The sequence below is a fragment of the Sorex fumeus genome, unplaced genomic scaffold (assembly GCF_029834395.1).
Source record: "Sorex fumeus unplaced genomic scaffold, SorFum_2.1 ptg000063l, whole genome shotgun sequence".
In the NCBI taxonomy this organism is placed as follows: Eukaryota; Metazoa; Chordata; class Mammalia; order Eulipotyphla; family Soricidae; genus Sorex; species Sorex fumeus.
Window position 1 is genome coordinate 80,084,540 of NW_026606120.1, and position 20,049 is coordinate 80,104,588.

General features: G+C 39.1%; 1 protein-coding gene across 6 annotated transcripts in view; it reads left to right on the forward strand.

Annotated features, from left to right (window-relative positions):
- TANC2 (tetratricopeptide repeat, ankyrin repeat and coiled-coil containing 2) overlaps window positions 1-20,049 on the forward strand; it is a 413,565-nt gene that overhangs the window by 112,202 nt on the left and 281,314 nt on the right. For all 6 annotated transcript variants that reach the window (XM_056126689.1, XM_056126692.1, XM_056126693.1 and 3 more), the window contains one exon: window positions 14,539-14,610. In XM_056126689.1, coding sequence (XP_055982664.1) covers window positions 14,539-14,610 — 72 coding nt within the window. The remainder of the gene's footprint in view (window positions 1-14,538; window positions 14,611-20,049) is intronic.

Genomic DNA, 20,049 nt, shown 5'->3' on the forward strand with positions numbered 1-20,049 from the left:
GAGAACCACAGTTCTCTTTCCTACTATTCATTTATTTTGAGTATTTATAACTTCTTTTGCTATTATTCAAGTTTTCTGCATCTCATCTTGGAACTCACTAATTTTGTCCCCAACTACTGTTACTGTATTCCAAAGGCCTTCCAGTGAGTTTTTTCATTTTAACTAGCAGATTCTTTCGTTCTATCATTTGTGCTTGTAGTTTTCTCAGTGCTGGTCTCAAATCTTGTGTTTTACTGGCTGTCCATTCCATTGTTTCTTTAAGCTCCTTAAATATCCTGTATCTGGTTATTTCTGGTTCAGTGTTCAGGGCTATCATCTTCTTTCACTTAGTGTGACAGGGCTCTGTTTTGCTTTCCCATTGTGACTTTTGCATTTGGGGTGTTATTTGTGTGTTATTGTGTGGATAGGTAACTAGAATAAGGATGCCAGTGAGATATGAAGGGGTGAAGAAATGCGTGGCAGCATTAACTGCCACATGCTTCAGTGTCCTGACCTGGGTGTGAGATAGCAAGTTCAAAGCCCAGTTTCCCAGCTACTTCTGAGGTGCTTTGAGTTGGAAGTAAAGTCGGTGGGCCCCCATGGGTGGCTTATATGAGATGGAGAGGAGAGAGGCGGGTACTTTTCTCCTGATCCCCCTCTGCCACCCCAGGACTGGGTGTGAAGATTAGGACTAATAAAGTCTGGAAAGTCAGTTCTAGTCCTTACCCAGGATTTATAGGTTCTATGTCTTTCTCGAAGAAAGAATTTCAGTAGACAAGCAGTGAAGTAAAACAGATTTTATTTAGGGGACTTTTACAAAAGAGGAGGGAGGGGGGGAGAGGGAGAGAGGAGAGAGAGGGAGAGAGAGAATGAACCATGCTCAAGAGAGAACAAGGGCTCCTCCAGAGGCGGGAGAGCCCCTACACACATCCCAGCATTGGATATAAAAGCATCAGAGTACACATCTCAACAGGGGAAATTCAGGCAACACGTGCTCAAGCACCATGTGCTTGGCCACGTGGGCACAAGCAGCACATGGGCTCAGGCAGCATATGTGCACACTTGCTTTATTCAGGGTGACTTTTTAGGGTTTCGTCAGCCTGCCCCCACATGCAGCTTCTAGCTAGGTAAGAGTCAGTTGCTAGGTAGAGTTGGGAATGGTTGATGGTCTTCTTTGAAATTCCTGTCCTGGTCTTTTGTTCCTGCTAGAGTTTTTCTCAGAAGTGGGCATCCAGTCTTCTCTGGGTCTGTTGCTTGCACCAGGTGAAAGTTTTATCAGGTCTGAGCTCACAAAATGGGCTCTTTGCTGTGTTGGGCTATTAGTTTTATTACATCCTAGGAATTCCATTGCCATAGGCCCTTCCCAGTCTAACTGCTTACATCAAAGGGACTGGGACTGGTGCCTTCAGGGGCCTCCCAGGGGCAGAGCTGAGGCCTAGCTGGGTGCCCATGTCCTGTCATGGTGGCAAGATATATTATTGTTTTTGTTTTCTTTGCTATTGCAGTTGAATCTTTAATGCATTTTGAGATTCTATAGTGTATCACTGACTATTTTCATATATGTAGTTTATGATTTGCGATCTAATGTATGAGTATTTAATTCATTTTGAGCTAATCTTTGTGTCTGACATTAAATAGTGATCTAATTTTGTTTCTATATACAGGACCAGTATTCTCAATACCATTTGTAGGAGAGACTTTTTCTCCATTGTAGTTTTAGTTACTTTATCATAGAATTTATTATAAATTTATTTCTACTCTCTTGATATTATTAATATTTGTGCCTATTTTTTAACAAATACCCCATTGTTAGAGTTGACTTTTGGTGAAAGGACATTAATGTTGATGGTGTTACATGTTATGTGTATTCACTAAATTTGCTTCTCAGGACAATTCCAGAGGGTGTTACTATATCAACTTCACAGATAAGGAAACTGAGGTAAAGAGAATTTAATTTTCCTAAGTTAATATAAATAATAATACATCAGAGGTTGAGCCCAACTCAGCTCTGCTGGACTCCAGGCACCATTAAACTATGTTCTATACAGTTTCATTAAATATTAAGTGATGTATACTGCAGAGGAAATAATATGAATAAATGTGTTGAGGCCTTTTGTTGCATTTCCTCTACAGATATCATCAGCTAATATGGTTCTGTGAGAATATGGTAGATTTAATTATTTAGGATTTTGTGATTTACAAATTTCAGAAAATTTGACTCAGAATTTCTTATTCTGGGGGCAGGTTTATGGACTCATTGTCGTACCTATGGAACTGTTATCATTCTTTCATTTCATTTCATTTCATTTCATTTCATCATCCTGTTATTCGTCGATTGCCTCGAGAAGGCCCCAGTAACGTCTCTTTCATCCTAGCCCTGAGATTATATTCAAGGCTCTTTAGGAGAATGAGACCCATCATTGTTACTGGTATTTGGCATATTTGGTACGCCACGGGGAGTTTGCCAGACTCTGCCCTGTGGGCAGGCTACATTCGATAGCCTGCAAGTTTGTCCAAAGTTCTGAAGTATAAAGCTGAAGTGATTTCTAATACCACTGTTATCATTCTAACATGACAGTAATCATAGTTTACTAATAAAACTATATTATCAAATGTGAATTTAATGTAATTTTTTTCAAAAGTACTAGTCTTATGATGTTTAAAATTTATTTTGAAAATGTAAAAACCTTTACTAGCTCATTGGATACTCAGAAATGTATGCCAGGAGCATTGGAGATAGCTTAAATGGTTGGGGCACGTGCTTTGCATGTTGTAGGCCTGGGTTTGATCCCCAACACCACATGATCTGAGCATCTCCAGGAGCAGCTGCTTAGCACAAAGCTAACCCATAAATACCTCTAGGTGGCTTCCAAAACCAGTACACACTCATATATGCATGAAGTGGGTTATATTTGTCTTGTGGGCTAGTTTACTGAGCCCTCACTTCTTGATGAAAAACATTCATTAAATTATATAGCTTGCAGAGCCTGGCAAGCTACCCGTGACGTATTCGATATGCCAAACACAGTAACAACAAGTCTCATGATGGAGACATTACTGGGCCCGCTTGAGCAAATCGATGAACAACGGGAGGACCGTGACTGCTGTGACTGATAGTCAAAGGATAGGGTAGGGTAGTTTTCTTCAGTAATTCTACATTTATAAGGTTCTTGAGAGCTCCCATTTCTCTACATTTGTTTTAACACAGTGTTAGCTTTATCTTTTAACTTTGTGAAAGGTAGTAAGAATATCCCAATACATCTAGTTGCCTTCCATGCCTTGGGTTTACATAATCCATGCCTTGTTTATTAGAGTTTTGTATTTAAGTTTCTAAAGGAATAGGGAAGACAACTAGCTCCAAAATTTTAATTCATAAAATGAAATTCACTTGCTGTACCACATTATTCTTGTATAAACACTAAGTGTGAGCTTGGGCTACCAAATTCAAGGTCACTGAAGTTAATTATTTTCAACTATAATATTTTAACCCTGCATTGAAAGAAACATCATTTAAGGTACACCCTATTTGCAGGAAAGAAACTTTTTTTAGTTGCTTGGGAACTTTTGTATTAGATTTCTTTTAATCCCTTTACAGGAAGTCGGAAATAATGGAATTATATCTATGTAGTTGTTACTTATTCCCCCCCCGGAATATAAATGTTTATAAGTTTTAGGGGTACAGTGTTAGCATATTACATCCACCACCATTGCCAATATCTTTCCACCATTGTCCAGTGAATATTTTTTATACACCCATCACCCTTACATTGATAAGCTTCAGTTTTGTGGTTATAGTTTATATGAGTTTGTTTTTATTGGACATTGGCTAGTTCCTTGATTTGTTTTTTTGTACACCACAAATGCATGAGATCATCTGGTGGCCTCAGGATACCATATGGAATGCCAGGGATTAAACCTGGATCAGCTGTGTGTAAGATCAAGTGTTTTACCCACTTTACTGCACTATATTATCTGTCTCTCCTGACCCCTGTTTTATGTCTTTTTAATCAATTCCATTCTTACTGCTGTGAGATAATATCTCATTTTTGTTTTGCTTTGCCTTTCCTTGATAATAAATGTTATGATCACTCTCGTTTGATGCTGAGGATCGAACCAGTCTTGTACCTGCAAGGTAGTTACTCTACCACTGGGATACAGACCTGGCCATGAGTTCCTTTTTCTCCACATCCCTGTAGCATTTGTTTCTGTACTGTTTAATGTAGGATAGTTGGAATTTCTTTACCAGGATTATTTTAGTGTAGTTTTAATAAACTTACCTCAAAACTCTCTACTCTATGAGGTACTTCTCCTTGAGACATTAAAGAATTTCACCTTTAAAATTATAATAAGTTCATTAATAGTATTTCTCTGTTTGAAGTACATTTTTAACATTATTTACTGAGTTTAACTCAGTGCTGATTAAAAAAATAAAAAATAATTTTCCTGATATCAAACCCCCAAACAAGTCTTGATTGTAAAAACTAATACTTCAGTTGCAAAGTCTTCCTTTTTTCTCCTTATATCAGTTTATATCAGTAGGGTTTTGTCTGTAAATTTAATAGTGTGTATTAGAATAAGTCTTTAACTCAAATTTCATGAGTAAATTCTAACTTGGCAGGCAATACAACCCTGTTCTACCAATATACCTTCTGGCATGAGGTAATCAGTATTATGCAAGTGATTTATTGTCTGACTAAAGGTCTTTTTGTTTGTTCCTTAAATGTAGATGTCAGTTATGCGTGGGAGGTCTTTTTTTTTTTCCAGTTAAGCCACTGTGAATTGCAAAGTAATAATGATATTTCATTTCATTTTATTTATTTTATTTTTTTGTGCTATGCTTGGTGATGCTCCGGGCTTATTCCTGGCTTTTCACTCAGTAAATACTCCTGGAGGGTTATGGGGACCATGTGGGAAGAGGAGGATTGAATCCAGATTGGCCCTGTGAAAGGCAAGTGCCTGACCCACTGTGCAGTCTCTCTGGCCCCCTACAAAAATGTTGTTGATTGAATTTCAGGCATTGATTGTTCCAACTCCAGTCTGTTCACCATTGCCTGCCTACTACCTTCTATCCATGTCCCCTGTTCCCTCCTGCCCCCGAGTCTGCCTCTGTGGCAGGTGCTTTCCCTTCCCCCATTGTTTTAGTGTTCCTTTCCTGGGAAATCTGACTATACTTAAGAAATTGTGCTGAATAAAGCAAAAATATTTATATTAGTGCATATCACATAGTCTTTTCTTTCTTCTTTTTTTTTTTTCTTTACTTTTCTATGGTTTTTGGACCACAGCCTGCTTTGCTCAGGGTTTACTCCTGGCTCTGCTTAGGAATCACTCCTGGCAAGGCTGGAACTCTGCTCATCTGTATTCTTTGGTACCATAAACACTTAAAAAATGAAAACGGGTTCAAATTTTTCTACACTATCTTGAAGCTATAGTTTCTTATTTAAAACAAAACGACACAAGCTTTATCTGTTTACTTTTTTTTTTTTTTTTGGCTATTTGGGTCACACCTGGTGATGCTCAGGGGTTACTCCTGGCTTTAAAATTAATCCTGGTGGTGCTCAGAGAAACCAGTGATTGAACCCAGGTCAGCCTCGTGCAAGGCAAATGCCCTCCTTGTAGTACTATCATTCCAGCCCATTTATCTATTTACTTTTACCTGATAATTTATCTTTGAAGTAAGGCTAAAATGTGAAAAACTTTCAGTCACAAATGTAAGTTTTTTATATTTCAGCAGTTCAACCATTAAAGATTATGATGTGTCAAAATTGTTAACTTTTTGATTTGTTATTGGCTTGCTGACCTGAAAGTGTCTTAAAACATTTCTTGCCTGTTTTATTCCTATGGTTTTCTTATTGATATCCTAAAATTTTGCAGTGTGAAAATTTAATATTATTAAAGCTTTTTAACTTCTCCTTTTTATTATTTGTAAAGACAGTGTTAGTGAAGAGTAATGTCTATTTGTATTTTCACATACTTCAGGGACATGATGTTTTAAAAATTGTTTTTGTTTTTAGGTCACACCTGATTGTACTCACAGCTTACTTATAGCTCTGGACTGAGGGATACTCTGAACAGGGCTTGGGGATTATTATGGGATTCCTGGGATTGAACCCAGATTGGCTCCATGCAAGGCAAGCACCCTACCTGTGTATTATCATTTTGGTTCAGAGATATGTTTGTTTTGTTTTGTTTTGTTTTGGTTTGGTTTGGTTTGGTTTGGTTTGGTTTGGTTTAGGGGCTACAGCCAGCTGTGTTCAGTGTTTACTGTGTTCAGAGATCCCTATGTTCATGGATCACTTCTAGCAGAACTCAAAAAACCATGTGTGATGCCTGAGATTGATAGAACCAGGGCTGTCCATCACTACCTGTTGTATTATCACTTTGGCCTCAATAACATGTTTTGAAGCTGTAATTAATCTCAGACCTGCACAAGGTCTACAGACCGAAGTAAATCAGAGGGATGTGTCAGCCTGGTGGCCCTCCAAGAAGCCACTTGCTTCCACAATCCCAAATCACTACCATGCCCTGGGCCAGACTCCACCATTTCACCGAGATATAATCTGCTGAAAATTCGGGTATGAGGGTTTTGTGACTAAAATCTCCAGGCTTTCTCGGAGTCAGGATTGACTACCTCCTCTGACTTCCCTATACTTCTGGAAGCCTTTGCAGTCACATCACACCCCAAAGCTGTCACTCAGTTAAAAAAGCTACTCCAGCCTTACCTTCCTGATAAAAATACTGAATGCCCTGAACAAACACGATGACCTCTTAGTACCTGTATTGCAAACCATAATGCACAAAAGGAGAGAGAGAGAAAGAAGAAAAGTGCCTGTCATAGAGGAAGTCTGGGGTGGGGTGGGGGAAGTGAGTGTTGATGGATGGTGGGAGGGAAATGGACATTGCTGGTGGGAAATGTACACTGGTGGAGACATGGGTGTTGGATCATTGTATGACTGAAACCCAATATTGAACAGCTTTGTAATGGTCTATGCAATAAAAAACTTTTTTTAAAAAAAGAAAAAACATGTTTGGATTTTAAAAATAGAGAATGTGATGTATATATAATTTTATCCATGTAGAGAAACAGAAAAATAAAAAGCAAATGCATTTCTGAATATAAAATTTTATTGTAATGGATGTAATGTAAAGTATGGGGTAAAGATACTTGCATGAAAAATTAAATGATCACTAGAAGGAAAATTAAGTAGGATTGTGTTTTTAAAGTAATTATTTAATCTAGGGATTTGGGGCCACACCAGGTGGTGCTCTGGCAACTGTGTGACATAGGGGTTTGAACTAAGGTCAGCACGAGCAGTGCAAGTGCCTTAACCCCTTACTATCTCCCTGGCTCAACTGGATTATATTTCTATATCTTATTATGTGTTAAAAATACCATACCCTTCTGGCATATTTTCTACTTTGATAAAACTGAATCTTTGTTCTACAATAATTTAGGACTTAGTAGTGTTTTCTCCCCTCTCTGTTAAAAAAACTTTGTTTGACCTGTAGAATCTCCTACAGTCTGAATTTTGTTGATTGCAAGGAGAATTCAACATTTTCTTCTCCCCCCCCTTTTTTTTGTTGCAGTGATGTATATGCTCATTTTTTTTTTCGTGAAAACATGAATTAGCATTAATCTAATTTATATATTAAGATTTTAAAGTGCATTCTTTATGGTAAGAACTAGAATATCAAGACTAAATTATTCTTATTTGTATTTATATATGGATACTTTTGGTAGCCTGTCGGGTTCTCTGAGAGCGAAAACTAGACAATAAGAGGCACAAATGTGGCCGCGCACTTCCAGAAGCTTGGTTTTATAGTCTCTGGATCTTGGCCATTGGTGGGATTTCATGGCAGTTGGTAGGTGTAACTGTCTAGCTACTGGAAGATGGGGGATCTGGGTGGAGGAGGCCCAGTCCTGATCCGAGCAGGCTTGGAGATGTCAGCCCCGGGTCCTGCACACGTGGGTTCCTCTGCCGGTTCCTTCATGTGTGTGGCTTGTCTGAGCATGTGGAGAGTGGTCTTAGCATTTATATAATCTTTAGTATTTATATAAAAAATTATATATAGTATTTATATAATTTGCGCCACAGTACATGGAACTAATAAGGTTAAGATTGCAACTTTGATCCCTTCAAGAACAATAAAGATTTCATTAGGGGAAAACCTTATCTTTCACAGTGCATTCCACTTTTAGTCATTTCATAAATGTTTTTCTTAGTCAAAAGGAATATTGAGATATAACATGTAATTAAGCAATGGAATCTTTGTTTCTTCAAGGTAGTTTCAGGGAATTCTTAGATCTTATTCCCAAAAGATAACCTGCAGAAAGCCAAGAAAAAGATCCTTGAGCCTATGCTGCCACTAAACTTTCAGTGCTCCCAGAGTACATTAGATTTTATTTCGGGAGCTTGTCTACCATCTTTACTACCCTTTCCTTAGTTCACATCATTACTTTTCATAGAGATAGCTTTAATTGGCCTTCTCTTTGATCTCTATGCTACCAGATCAGGGACCAGAAAACTGTTTCCCACTACCAGTGTCTGATTTGATATGCTACACTAGCAGTGTTCTTTATATAAGATCAAAATTTAGAAGGAATATTTTGTTACATGTAAATATTTTGTAAGATTTAAATTTTGTTTTGTGCTTATTTCGGTTTGGAAGCCACACCCAGCTCTGCTCAAGGCTTACTCTTGGCTCTGCACTCAGGCATCACTCCTGGAGGTGTTCAGAGAGACATATATGTTGCTAGGGGATCAAATTCAGGTCGTTCAGGTGTGAGGTAAGTGCCTTAGCCACTGTACTATCTCTCTGTACTACACTAACAGTTATGTGTGTGTGATTTGGGTGGGCACACCTGCAGTGCTCAATAGACTATTTCAGGCTCTGTGTTTAGGAATGACACCTGGTTGTGCTGGGAATTTGAGCAGGATGCAACTGCTACAGGGATTGCCAGCCTAGTTAGTGCATTACCTTGTAGGACTATCTCTCCAGCCCTCCTAAATAAAGTTTTGTTATAACAGAGCCTCATATATGCATTTAACTAGAGTTGAAAACCACTGACACAGTTTCTCTTTATTCTGTTCTCACCAAGTATACCTCCACTTTACTTCAAGAGCTATGTATGTTAAATGCAGCATATTCTAGAGAAATATGTCTCTGTTTTTTTTTAGAAGCCAATTTATTTTATTTACTTATTTTTTGGGTCACACCCAGAAATGCTCAGGGGTTACTCCTGGCTTTGCACTCAGGAATTACTGCAGGCGGTGCTTGGGGGACCATATGGGATGCCGAGGATCGAACCTGGGTCGGCTGCATGCAAGGCAAATGCCCTACCCTCTGTGCTATCCTCCGGCCCCTTCTCTCTATATTTTTGTTTGTTTTTGGATGGTCTATACCTGATGTTGTTCAGATGTTCAGAACTTGCTCTTGACTTGGTTGCATAGGAATCACTTTTGTACTCTGTCAAGGCTCGGGGAGTTATATGTGGTACTAGGGATTGAACTAAGTCAGCCACATGCAAGGCAAGTGCCCTACTGTACTGTTGCTCTGGCTTGTTTAAAAATTATTTTTTAGAAACATGAAACAAGTAGATCAGGGATCTTGCTTGCTATAGTGTAATTTCGATGACACCATAGAAATCTTTCCCTCTCGACAGACATGGAATGACTGCACTCATTTGGGGAATATAAACATAATATGAGACTAACACCCATGGACAGTAGAGACAAGGGTCAGGAGGATTGCTTTGCAGTTTGAAAGCCTGCTTCATGAGCTGAGGGAGAAGGAAACTGGGATAGAGAAAGGATGACTAAGACAATGATGGTTGCAGGGATTGCTCAGAATGGGAGTTGTGTGCTGAAAGTAGATAAAGGACCAAACATGATGACCTCTCAGTATCTGTATTGCAAACCATAATGCCCAAAAGTAGAGAGAAAGAAGGAAATTGTCTGCCATAGAGAGAAAGAAGGAAATTGTCTGCCATTGAGGCATGGGGTGGGGTCAGAGGGGGGTGGCAGTAGGGTTACTGGGGACATTGGTGGTGGAAAATGTATGCTGGTGGAGATATGGGTGTTCGATCATCAAATGACTGAAACTCAATCATGAAAGCTTTGTAACTGTATATCACAGTGATTCAAAAAGAAAGTGTTTCCCTCTTACGTGCTGATTTGGCAAGAGTAATTGATTTGTCAATGTAATAAGCATTGATCATTTAAAAATAGAAAACATATCATGTTTTCATACTTGTAAGCATTTAAAATGAGTTTGATTTTCTTTTGTCTTGTTAAGGCAGCATTTTTTCTTGAATTCCCAGCAAATCACTAATACTTAAAATTTGCAGTGATAGATTTCACGTAAAAACGTTAGGAATGAATGCAAAACAGGGCCTTCAGTTCCCAACTATGGTAGTAGAGAATTTTTTTTTAAGGTTTTTGGGTCATAACTGGCAATGCTCAGGGGTTACTTCTGGCTCTCTGGGCCCAAGAATCAATCCTGGCGAGCACAGGTGATTATATGGGATGCCAGGGATTGAACCTGGGTCAGTTGTGTGCAAGGCAAATGCCCTATCTGTTGTACTATTGCTCTGGCCCTGTTAGGTCCTAAATTTTATGAGTTTTATTCCTGATATATTGAATTTTTTTTTAAAAAATACTAATATCCTTTGGTAAGTTGGAGCAGACATACCTGGGAGGGAATTTTCTGTTGAAGAGTTGATGGAGTAATCCCAAATTCATAATAATGATATAATCCAAAATAATAATTGTTTGTGGGTAATTTTTGCCATTTCATTGTCAAATGCTGGAGCGATAGCACAGCGGGTAGGGCGTTTGCCTTGCACGCAGCCAACATGGCCGACCTGAGTTCGATTCCTCCGCCCCTCTTGGAGAGCCCAGCAAGCTACCGAGAGTATTCGATATGCCAGACACAGTAACAACAAAGTCTCCAATGGAGACGTTACTGGGCCCGCTCGAGCCTTTTTACATTGTCAAAGTGCTGTCAGGAACATAATGTCTTTTGTTAAAAAGACAAAATTTGACTGGGGGCAGGGATTGATTTCTCTCTTTGTTTTTCTCCCCTTCATTTCCATTTGTTTCTATTGTGACCACTGGGGATGTCTCACACACTTGGTTGTGATCTTCGCACATGTGGCCAGTGGTGCTCTCCACTACGCATTTCAGCTGCTGTGCTTTCACATATTTTCACCAGGTGTTGCATTCATTTAGTTGTGCTCATGCTGCAAGTCACTTCCTGATTACATGTGCCAGATATTCCCCATGCACTTAGTACATGGAGGAAGAAGGGGTCCCCAGATCCCAGTTGCCTAAGTAAACTGTGAAGGGAAAGCTAACTTTTGACCTTGTGTTTGTAAGGCAGGCATTATTAGCCACTGCACCTTCCTTGGGTCCCTCAAAAGTTGTTGTGTGTGGAAAATAGATCTTTAGATTGTATATAGGAAATAATCAGTGAGATCAGATTAATATTGTAAGACTTCATAATTTTGTTAGTTCATGCTATTCTATAAAGGACGTATTGCTTTAACTTGATCTTTGACACATTTGTTATGAAAAGAAAAATGAGAACAAAATAATAACATACTTATTAATGAAAATCTGAGTAGAAATTTGTATTAAGAATTAAATAGCCTTTGTTCAAAAATCAGTTTCATCTTCTGTAGGATAATATTGGTTTGTCCTTTCTGCCTTACCACAGGGAGCCTAGGTTTATTGGGTTACTCCCATCACAGTGCTGCTATTCCTCTGTGTTTACTTGTAACCTCTTTCTTTGTGCTCTGCTTCCCTAACCTGTCAATCACCTTTATCTCCTAATCAGACTCTGTTAACTTGTAAATATTGCTTTTCTCTTCTCGGTAAATCCTTTGCATAGTTAATTCAGAGCAATGTCCTTTTTGTAGACACAGGAAGATAGTTAATGCTGTGCTTTTGTAACTTGGGAGTTAATTGACTCTGAATGATATTCACTCCTGGATATCTGTTCTCTCACTTAAGCCCCTAGCACCCCAAAAGCAGGGTCCTGACAAGGGACTGGATGGACCCAGGGCAAACTGTGAACTACCCTGGCATTGAAATGGGCCAGGCCAAAGCACCATAATACTTAACTATACGTTAAGAGCATGGTCATAGACAAATTCTGTCATAATCCAAAAAGTAACATCTGGATTAGGATCCTGTCAGGGTTAGGAAATATTAATCTGGCCTGATCATTGTAGTCTGAGATCTATAGTGAGATGTCCCCAGGAGAGCCACCCTACAATCTTAATGTATCTCCTACTGTGTCCATATAAAATAATATTAAGAAGTAGAATTAAGCAGTAGAATTAAGTTATTGGACTAAAAAAAGGAAAAAAACCCTAAGTGGTATTTTGCCCTTGAGCCTGATCAGGAAGGGCTTTGATAAGTTGATTGGACCTGGTGTGGTAGCTACCACCAAGGTGGGGAGTTGGTGAGAGACTGAGAGAGACCAGGAGTGCGGAGAGATGAGTGAAGGAGACAGGAGGAAATGGGAATGAGCAACTTAGTGAGACTGGAACAGTCGCGTGGGGAGAATGGAATAAACAGCAACTGATCACCAACCAGCCTGGCCCTCGTTTCCTCCTTTGCTGCCCATGGCATAGGACAACCCGGGTGGGGAAGCAGTGCAGGATGACCTAACGGTGGTGGCGAGAGAGCCATGGGATTTCTTAGTTGCCTGGTGATTACACAATCTTCATTAAATTTTTTTTTATTGAGGTAGTATTGGTTTATGAGAACATATACTTGGATATATTTTAGGGATATTATGTTAACCTTGTCACACTCACTATTTTTCTATAAAAAATACCTGACAGATAAGTCAGTAATTACCTGCTTTTCTGTTTTTAAATACATGTTGGAGAGAGGAGAGTTCTTGTTCATCTTGATTGCTCATCCTTAAGAAAGGGTGGAAGATTCCTGGAGGGATTAAAAACACAAAAAGTAAGAGCGTATTGACCCCATTGATATGCCATGACTTGTAAGGAAAATCCATATTGCCACACAACTGCTTACTTGGAATTTGCAGCAAAATTTGTAAGAATTTACAAACAGAAACTTCCTCTTAATGTAAAAGACAAAAGGTAAAAGGTAAAGGCCCTCCCGTTGATCGTCGATTTGCTCGAGCGGGCCCAGTAACGTCTCCTTTGAAGATTTTGTTGTTACTGTGTCTGGCATATCGAATACTCTCGGTAGCTTGCCGGGCTCTCCGAGAGGGGCAGAGGAATCGAACTCGGGTCGGCCATGTTGGCAGCGTGCAAGGCAGACGCCCTACCCGCTGTGCTATCGCTCCAGCCCAATGTAAAAGAAATAGAGTTTAAATTTTGATTTCAAGAGGCAGAGCAGTCATCTAGGGGGGATAACATAGATTTGTGGAGTTTTTCCCCATCATGTCCAAAGGAAGTTTACTATATTTGTATTGGAATTAGACTTATTTTGTCAACAGGTATAAATATATAATATATTTATATTTGAATATAATACATAGCACAGCAGTAGGGCGTTTGCCTTGCGTTCAGCCAGCCCGGCCGAGCTGGGTTCGATTCCTCCACCTCTCTCGGAGAGCCCAGCAAGCTACCGAGAGTATTTCGCCTGCACGGCAAAGCTTGTTGGCAAGCTACCCGTGACGTATTCAATATGCCAAACACAGTAACAGCAAGTCTCAAAAATGGAGACGTTACTGGGCCCGCTCGAGCAAATTGATGAACAACGGGAAGACAGTTACAGTGACTACCAGACCAAAAATTTTAATTGATTTGTGTTTTGTTTTGGGGCCCATCTGGTTGTGCTTAGGTCTTTCTCCTAGCTCTGCACTCAGGAGTCACTCTTGACAGTACTTCAGGGACCAAATATATTGCCTATATTTATACATCAAACCATGTATAAATCAAGCTCCACTAGTTATACCGTCTCTCTGGTCCCTTATTTATATTTTGAAAGTTATTTGCATATCAGGACAAAAAAAGTCTCCCTTTCATTTTTGATAACTCTGCATAAAAGTTGTTTTATGACTCAGTAATTTCCAGTTCATCTAAAAAGTTTTATATTTTCTTAAATTGCTATGATACATTGAATTTCAGAAACACAAGTATTTTCTGCCAAATTATTTATTGTTACTGTATATTTTGAACTCATTGCCAAAATGTTATTTTGGTAGGCCAGCTTAAGAACCCTGAACAAATTCATAAGAAATTCGTAATGAAAAAATATCTTTCACACTTGTATGAGTTATTGAGTTGATAACATTTCTTCCTTATATGCAAAATAGAGTGTATGTGTATAGTAGGAGAGAAGAGCACCCTCATTTTCTTTGTACTTGAAGAGGAGTGTGTAAATCTTCGCCACAAAAATAAAAGAATCTTTGCTTTATAGAGGAAAAAATCCTCATTTTAATCATTCACAATAAGGAGTTTAAAATTTCTTGAGAAATATAAACGAATAATGGGATTTTTTTAAGATACACATAATATCAGAAAAGATAGTACGTCAATGTTTTATTATTTGCTTTTGTTCTAATTTTATGCAGATGGAGGGAGCGAAGAGCCATCAGATCGAAGGCAGTCAAGTGTAGACTCTCGCCAGAGCCGCTCTGGGCAAGGTAAATTATGGCTTGCCCTTTATCAATTTCAGCGCTCAGTTCTTGTCCAGAGTGATCATTTCCAACTATCATTGTCTTAGTGTTTCCTTCTCTATCCTAACTGCCCTCTCTCCATCAATTGTGGGCAGGCTTTCAACCATGAACCAGTCCTCCTATCCTTGTTTCTACTGTCATTGGGTAATAGTCTCATACTATGCTTTTTATATTCCCAAAATGAATGCTATCATTCTATGTCTGTCCCTTTCACTTCACTCAGCACGATGCTCTCCATGTCCATCTATTTATAAGCAAATTTCATGATTTCATTTTTCCTGATGGCTGCATATTTCATTGTGTAGATGTCTCATAGCTTCTTCCTTCGACACTCAGGTTGTTTCTAGATTCTGGCTCTGGTGAATAGTGCTAAATTAACACAGAAGTGGTTTTTTGCTGTATTTTTTGGCCCCCGGGATATATTTGCAGAAATGGTATTGCTGGGTCACATGGAAGCTCAGTTTCTCGCCTTTTGAGGAATCCCCATATTGTTTTCCAAAAAGTTTGGATTAGGTAGCATTCCCACCTACAATGAATGAGCATTCCCTTTTCCTTGCATCTACCTAAGCACTGTTTGTTCTTGTTCTTTTTGGTGTATGCCAGTCTCTGTGGTGTTACATGATATCTCATTGTTGTTTTGACCATATTTACCTGATGGTTAGTGATAATGAGCATTTTTTTGGTATGCCTTTTGGCCAATTGTATTTATTGATTTACTACTACTGCTAGGGCACATCACTTTGCCTCCTTTCTGTACCTAGTCCTGGTCCAGAGTGATCAAATCCCACTATCATTGTCATAGTGTTCTCTTGTTTAATGTAATGGTCTTCCCCCCATTGTGGCAAGCTTTCTACTGAGGAACAGACCTCCTGACCTTTGTTTCTATTTTCTTTGGGCATTATTCTCCTACTATGTTTCTTTATATCTCTCAAATGAGTGTGATCATTCTATGTGTCTCCCTCTCATTTCACTAAACATGATACTCTCCATGTCCATCCATGGATCAGTAAATTTCATGACTGCATTTTTTTTCTGTAATGGCTGCATAATATCGCATTGTGTATGTGTACCATAGCTTCTTTATCCACTCCTCTGTCTTGGGCATTGGGTTGTTCCCAGATTTTGGCGGTTGTGAATAGTGTTGCAATGAACATAGGAGTGCAGATGTCTTTCCTGCATTGTGTTTTGGGCGATTAGGGTATATTCCCAGAGTAGATTTGCTGGTTCATAAAGAAGCTCAATTGGTAATTTTTTTGAGAAATGTCCTTGTTGTCTTCCCAAAAGACTGAATCCGTTTATATACCCACCAGCAGTGAAGGAGGGTCCCTTTTCTCCCCTGCATCCACACCAACAGTGTGGTTGTTTTTTGAAATGAGTGCCAGTCTCTGTGCCTGAGATGATACTCATTTTTGATTTGCATGACCCTGATGGTTAGTGATAGGTAAAAGGTAAAGGCCCTCCCGTTGATCGTCGATTTGCTCGAGCGGGCCCAGTAACGTCTCCATTGGAGACTTTGTTGTTACTGTGTCTGGCATATCGAATACTCTCGGTAGCTTGCCGGGCTGTCTGAGAGGGGCGGAGGAAATCGAACTTGGGTCGGCCATGTTGGCCGCTTGTAAGCCGAACACCCTACCGCTGTGATATGGAGCATTTTTTCATATGTCTTTTGGCTATTTGTATTTATTCTTTGAGAAAGTTTCTGTTCATCTCTTCTTTTATAATGGGGTTGGATGTTTTTCTTGTGAAGTTCTACCAATGCTTTATATATAATATTGGATTAGTGGTGGGCAAATTACTTTCCCCACTCTGTGGCTGATCTTTGTATCCTGGTCTTTGTTTCCTTTAAGGTGCAGAAGTGTCTAAGTTTAATGTAGTCCCATTTATTTCCTTTGGCTTCCACTTGCTTGATACATGGTGTTTTATCTTTAAAGATACTTCTAGTTTCAATGTCATGGAGAGATCTGCCTATGTTTTTTCTGAGTGTACCTAATTGATTCAGAACTGATACTGAGGTCTTTATTTTGATTTTTTTTTTTTTTGTGCATGGGCTATAGAGATAGCACAGCGGATAGGGCATTTGCCTTGTACACGGCTGACTCGGATTTGATTCTTATGTCCCTCTCGGAGAGCCTGGCAAGCTACCGAGAGTATCTTTGCAAAGCCTGGCAAACTATCTGTGACGTATTCAATATGCCAAAAACTGTAACAAGTCTCACAATGGAGATGTTACTGGTGCCTACTCAAGCAAATCAATGAACAACAGGAGAACGATGCTTTGTGCATGACATTAGAAAGAGATTCTAAATTATTAGCATTAATATTTGTATAAGGCTGACCAGCACCACTTACTGAAGAGGTTTTCCTTACTTTGCTTCATAATTTTGCTCCTTTATTGAAGATATAGCGGCCATAAATCTGAGGGTCTGTCTTTGGATTCTCAGTTCTATTGATCTATGGGTCTGTCTTTATTCCAATACCATGTTGTTTTTAACTACTACTGTTTTGTAGTATTTTGTAGTTTGGAGTTGGGAAAAGTTATGCCTCCCATCTTCTTTTTCCCAACATGACTATTCTGACTATTCTGGGGTGAGGGTTGGGGTATTGTTCCATACAAATTTCAAATGTGTTTAGTCTATATCTTTGAGAAATGTCATGGGTAGCGATATAGGAACAGCATTGAATGTGTATAAATGCATTGGGGAAGTATTCCCATCTTGACAATATTAATCCTCCCAATCCATGAGCAAGAAATGTGTTTCATTTCCTCGTATCCTCTTTATTTCTTTAAGAGTTTTGTAGTTTTCTTTGTATAGATCTTTTACCCCTTTGGTTAAGCTGATTCCTAGGTAATTGATTTTCTGAGGCACACTTGTGAATGGAATAAATTTCTCTTCAATTTCATTATTTGCTTATAGGAAAGCCATGGACTTTTGCTTGTTATTTTTGTAGCCTACCACTTGACTATACAAGTCTGTTGTTCTAGGAACTTTTTTGTAGAGTATTTAGAATTTTTGTAAATATAAGATCATGTTATATGCAGATAGTGGGAACTTGACTTTTCTAGCTAATACCCTTAATATCTTTTTCTTGCCTGCTTGCTATGACAAATATGCCAGTACTATGTTGAATAGAAGGTTGAGAGTGGGTAATCTTCTCTTGTGCCTGTTCTTGAGGGAAGGCTTTGAGTTTTCCCCATTTACTATAGTGTTTGCTGTGTGCTTGTGCTAAATACTTTCGACTATATTAAGGAAAGTTCCTTCAATTTCGATTTTATTGAGAGTTTTTATCATGAATGGGAGTATGATTTCAAATACTTTATCTGCATCTACTTATATGATTGTTAAGATTTTAATTTTTCTTGTATTGGTGTTATATTATGTTAATTCACTTATGTATGTTAAACCATCCTTGCATCCATGAAATGAATCCTACTTGATCAAGATGTATGATCCTGTTGATAAGTTGTTGGATTTGATTTTCTGGTATTTTATTGAGGATGTTTGCATTTCTATTCATCTGGGATAAAGATCTACAATCTTCTATTTTGGTGGTGTCTCTGTATGCTTTTGGTATCAAGGTAATGTTTGATTCATAGAAACTGTTTGCCAGTGTTTCTATTTTTTCTATTTCCTGAAGGACTTTGTAAAGATTTTTCAGTAGGTCTTCTGTAAAAGTTCTTCTGTAAATCTTACCACCAGTGTGCCCCTCTGTCCACTAATGTTCCCAGATTCCCTCCCACCTCCCAGCCTGTCCCCTTGGCAGGCACCCAACAAATGTATTTAATACTACTTGTTCTAACAAAACTTAAAGGAATGGAAAATGGCCTTATCAGGAAATAATAATATTCAGTTTGGTTGATTGATTGCATATGATTTTAATCTATGTAAATATAAGTTATTTAGTTTAACAGCATACTACCTATTCTCATTTGCATAACTAAGTTTCAACTCTGTCATCTAAAATATATTGCATGAAATTTTATTTTGTACTTGAATCATAATGTGGTAATTATCATGTCTTCCCTGTCATAAATATAACATGTTAGAGTTTCCATGAAACAGACCTCCATTTTGGAGTAGGCCCAGTAAAATCAGCCAGAGACTAACCTCACCTGGGATGGTGGAGGACAGCACGCAGAAAGTGAAAGTACTAAAGTATTTTATGCTAAAATGGGGAAAATGATATGTATCTGTAAAATAAAAATTTACCCAAAAAAACTATAGATAGAGAACCAACTGGTTTGACACAGAACATTCAGTATAAATGAATCTAAGAAATCTCAGTAGAAAGACACACAAATATAGTCATCATCACTTAATAACTTAATCACTTAACTTCCCGTTAATTGTCGATTTGCTCGAGCGGGCGCCAGTAACGTCTCCATTTGTCCCTGTCGCGTGCTAGTGTAGCCCAGTGGCGTCTGTTCGCTCTAGGAACATGAAGAGCCTCAAACCGATCGTTCATGATCTTGATGAAGAAGTCTGACCATCTGGTAGGTGGGCGGCCACGTGGTCTTTTGACATTCCCTGGGATCCAGTCGGTAACAGCTCTAGTCCAGCGGTCATCTTTAAATCTCATTACGTGACCAGCCCATCTGATTTTTGACACCTTGGCAAACGAGACAGCGTCCCTGATTCTTGATCTTCAAAGGATGTCGGAAACTCTGGATTCTTTCTCTCATTTGAGTGAAACATGATACTCCAAGCATAGCTCTTTCAATTCTTCTTTGGGAGACCTGAATAGCATTCTCATCCTGTTTGCATAGGGCCCAGGTCTCTGAGGCATATGTTAATGCAGGAAGAACAGTGGAATCAAAGAGATGTGCCCAGAGCTGGAGGTTCTTCTTCCTCTTAGCTATTTCTTCGACTCTCTTGAAGGCGTTCCAAGCTGCTCTCTTCCTCCTGCGCAGCTCTGGTGCCAGGTCATTTGTCATGTTGACTTTTCGACCTAGGTACACATAGCTGTTGCATTCGGAGATGGTCGCTCCATTGAGAGCGAATGGGGCGTCAGGAATGAGGCTGTTTCTCATAAACATTGTCTTCGTAAGATTCAGCTGTAGTCCTACCTTTCCACACTCACGGTCAAAGTCGGCCAGCATTTGTGTGGTTTGGCTGATGTTTGGTGTTATTAAAACAATGTCATCAGCAAAGCGGAGGTGGTGTAGTTGCGGACTATCTATTTTCACTCCCATTCCTTCCCATTCCAGTCGTCACATGATGTTCTCGAGGGTGGCACTGAAGAGTTTTGGTGAAATGGTATTACCCTGCCGAACCCCTCTCTTGACATCAATGATTACTTCTTTGTAGAATGGTGAGATCCTGGTAGTGAATCCGCAATACAGCTCACGGAGGATCTTGATATATTGGGATTGAATGCCCTGATTGGCTAGGGCTTCAATGACCGCTT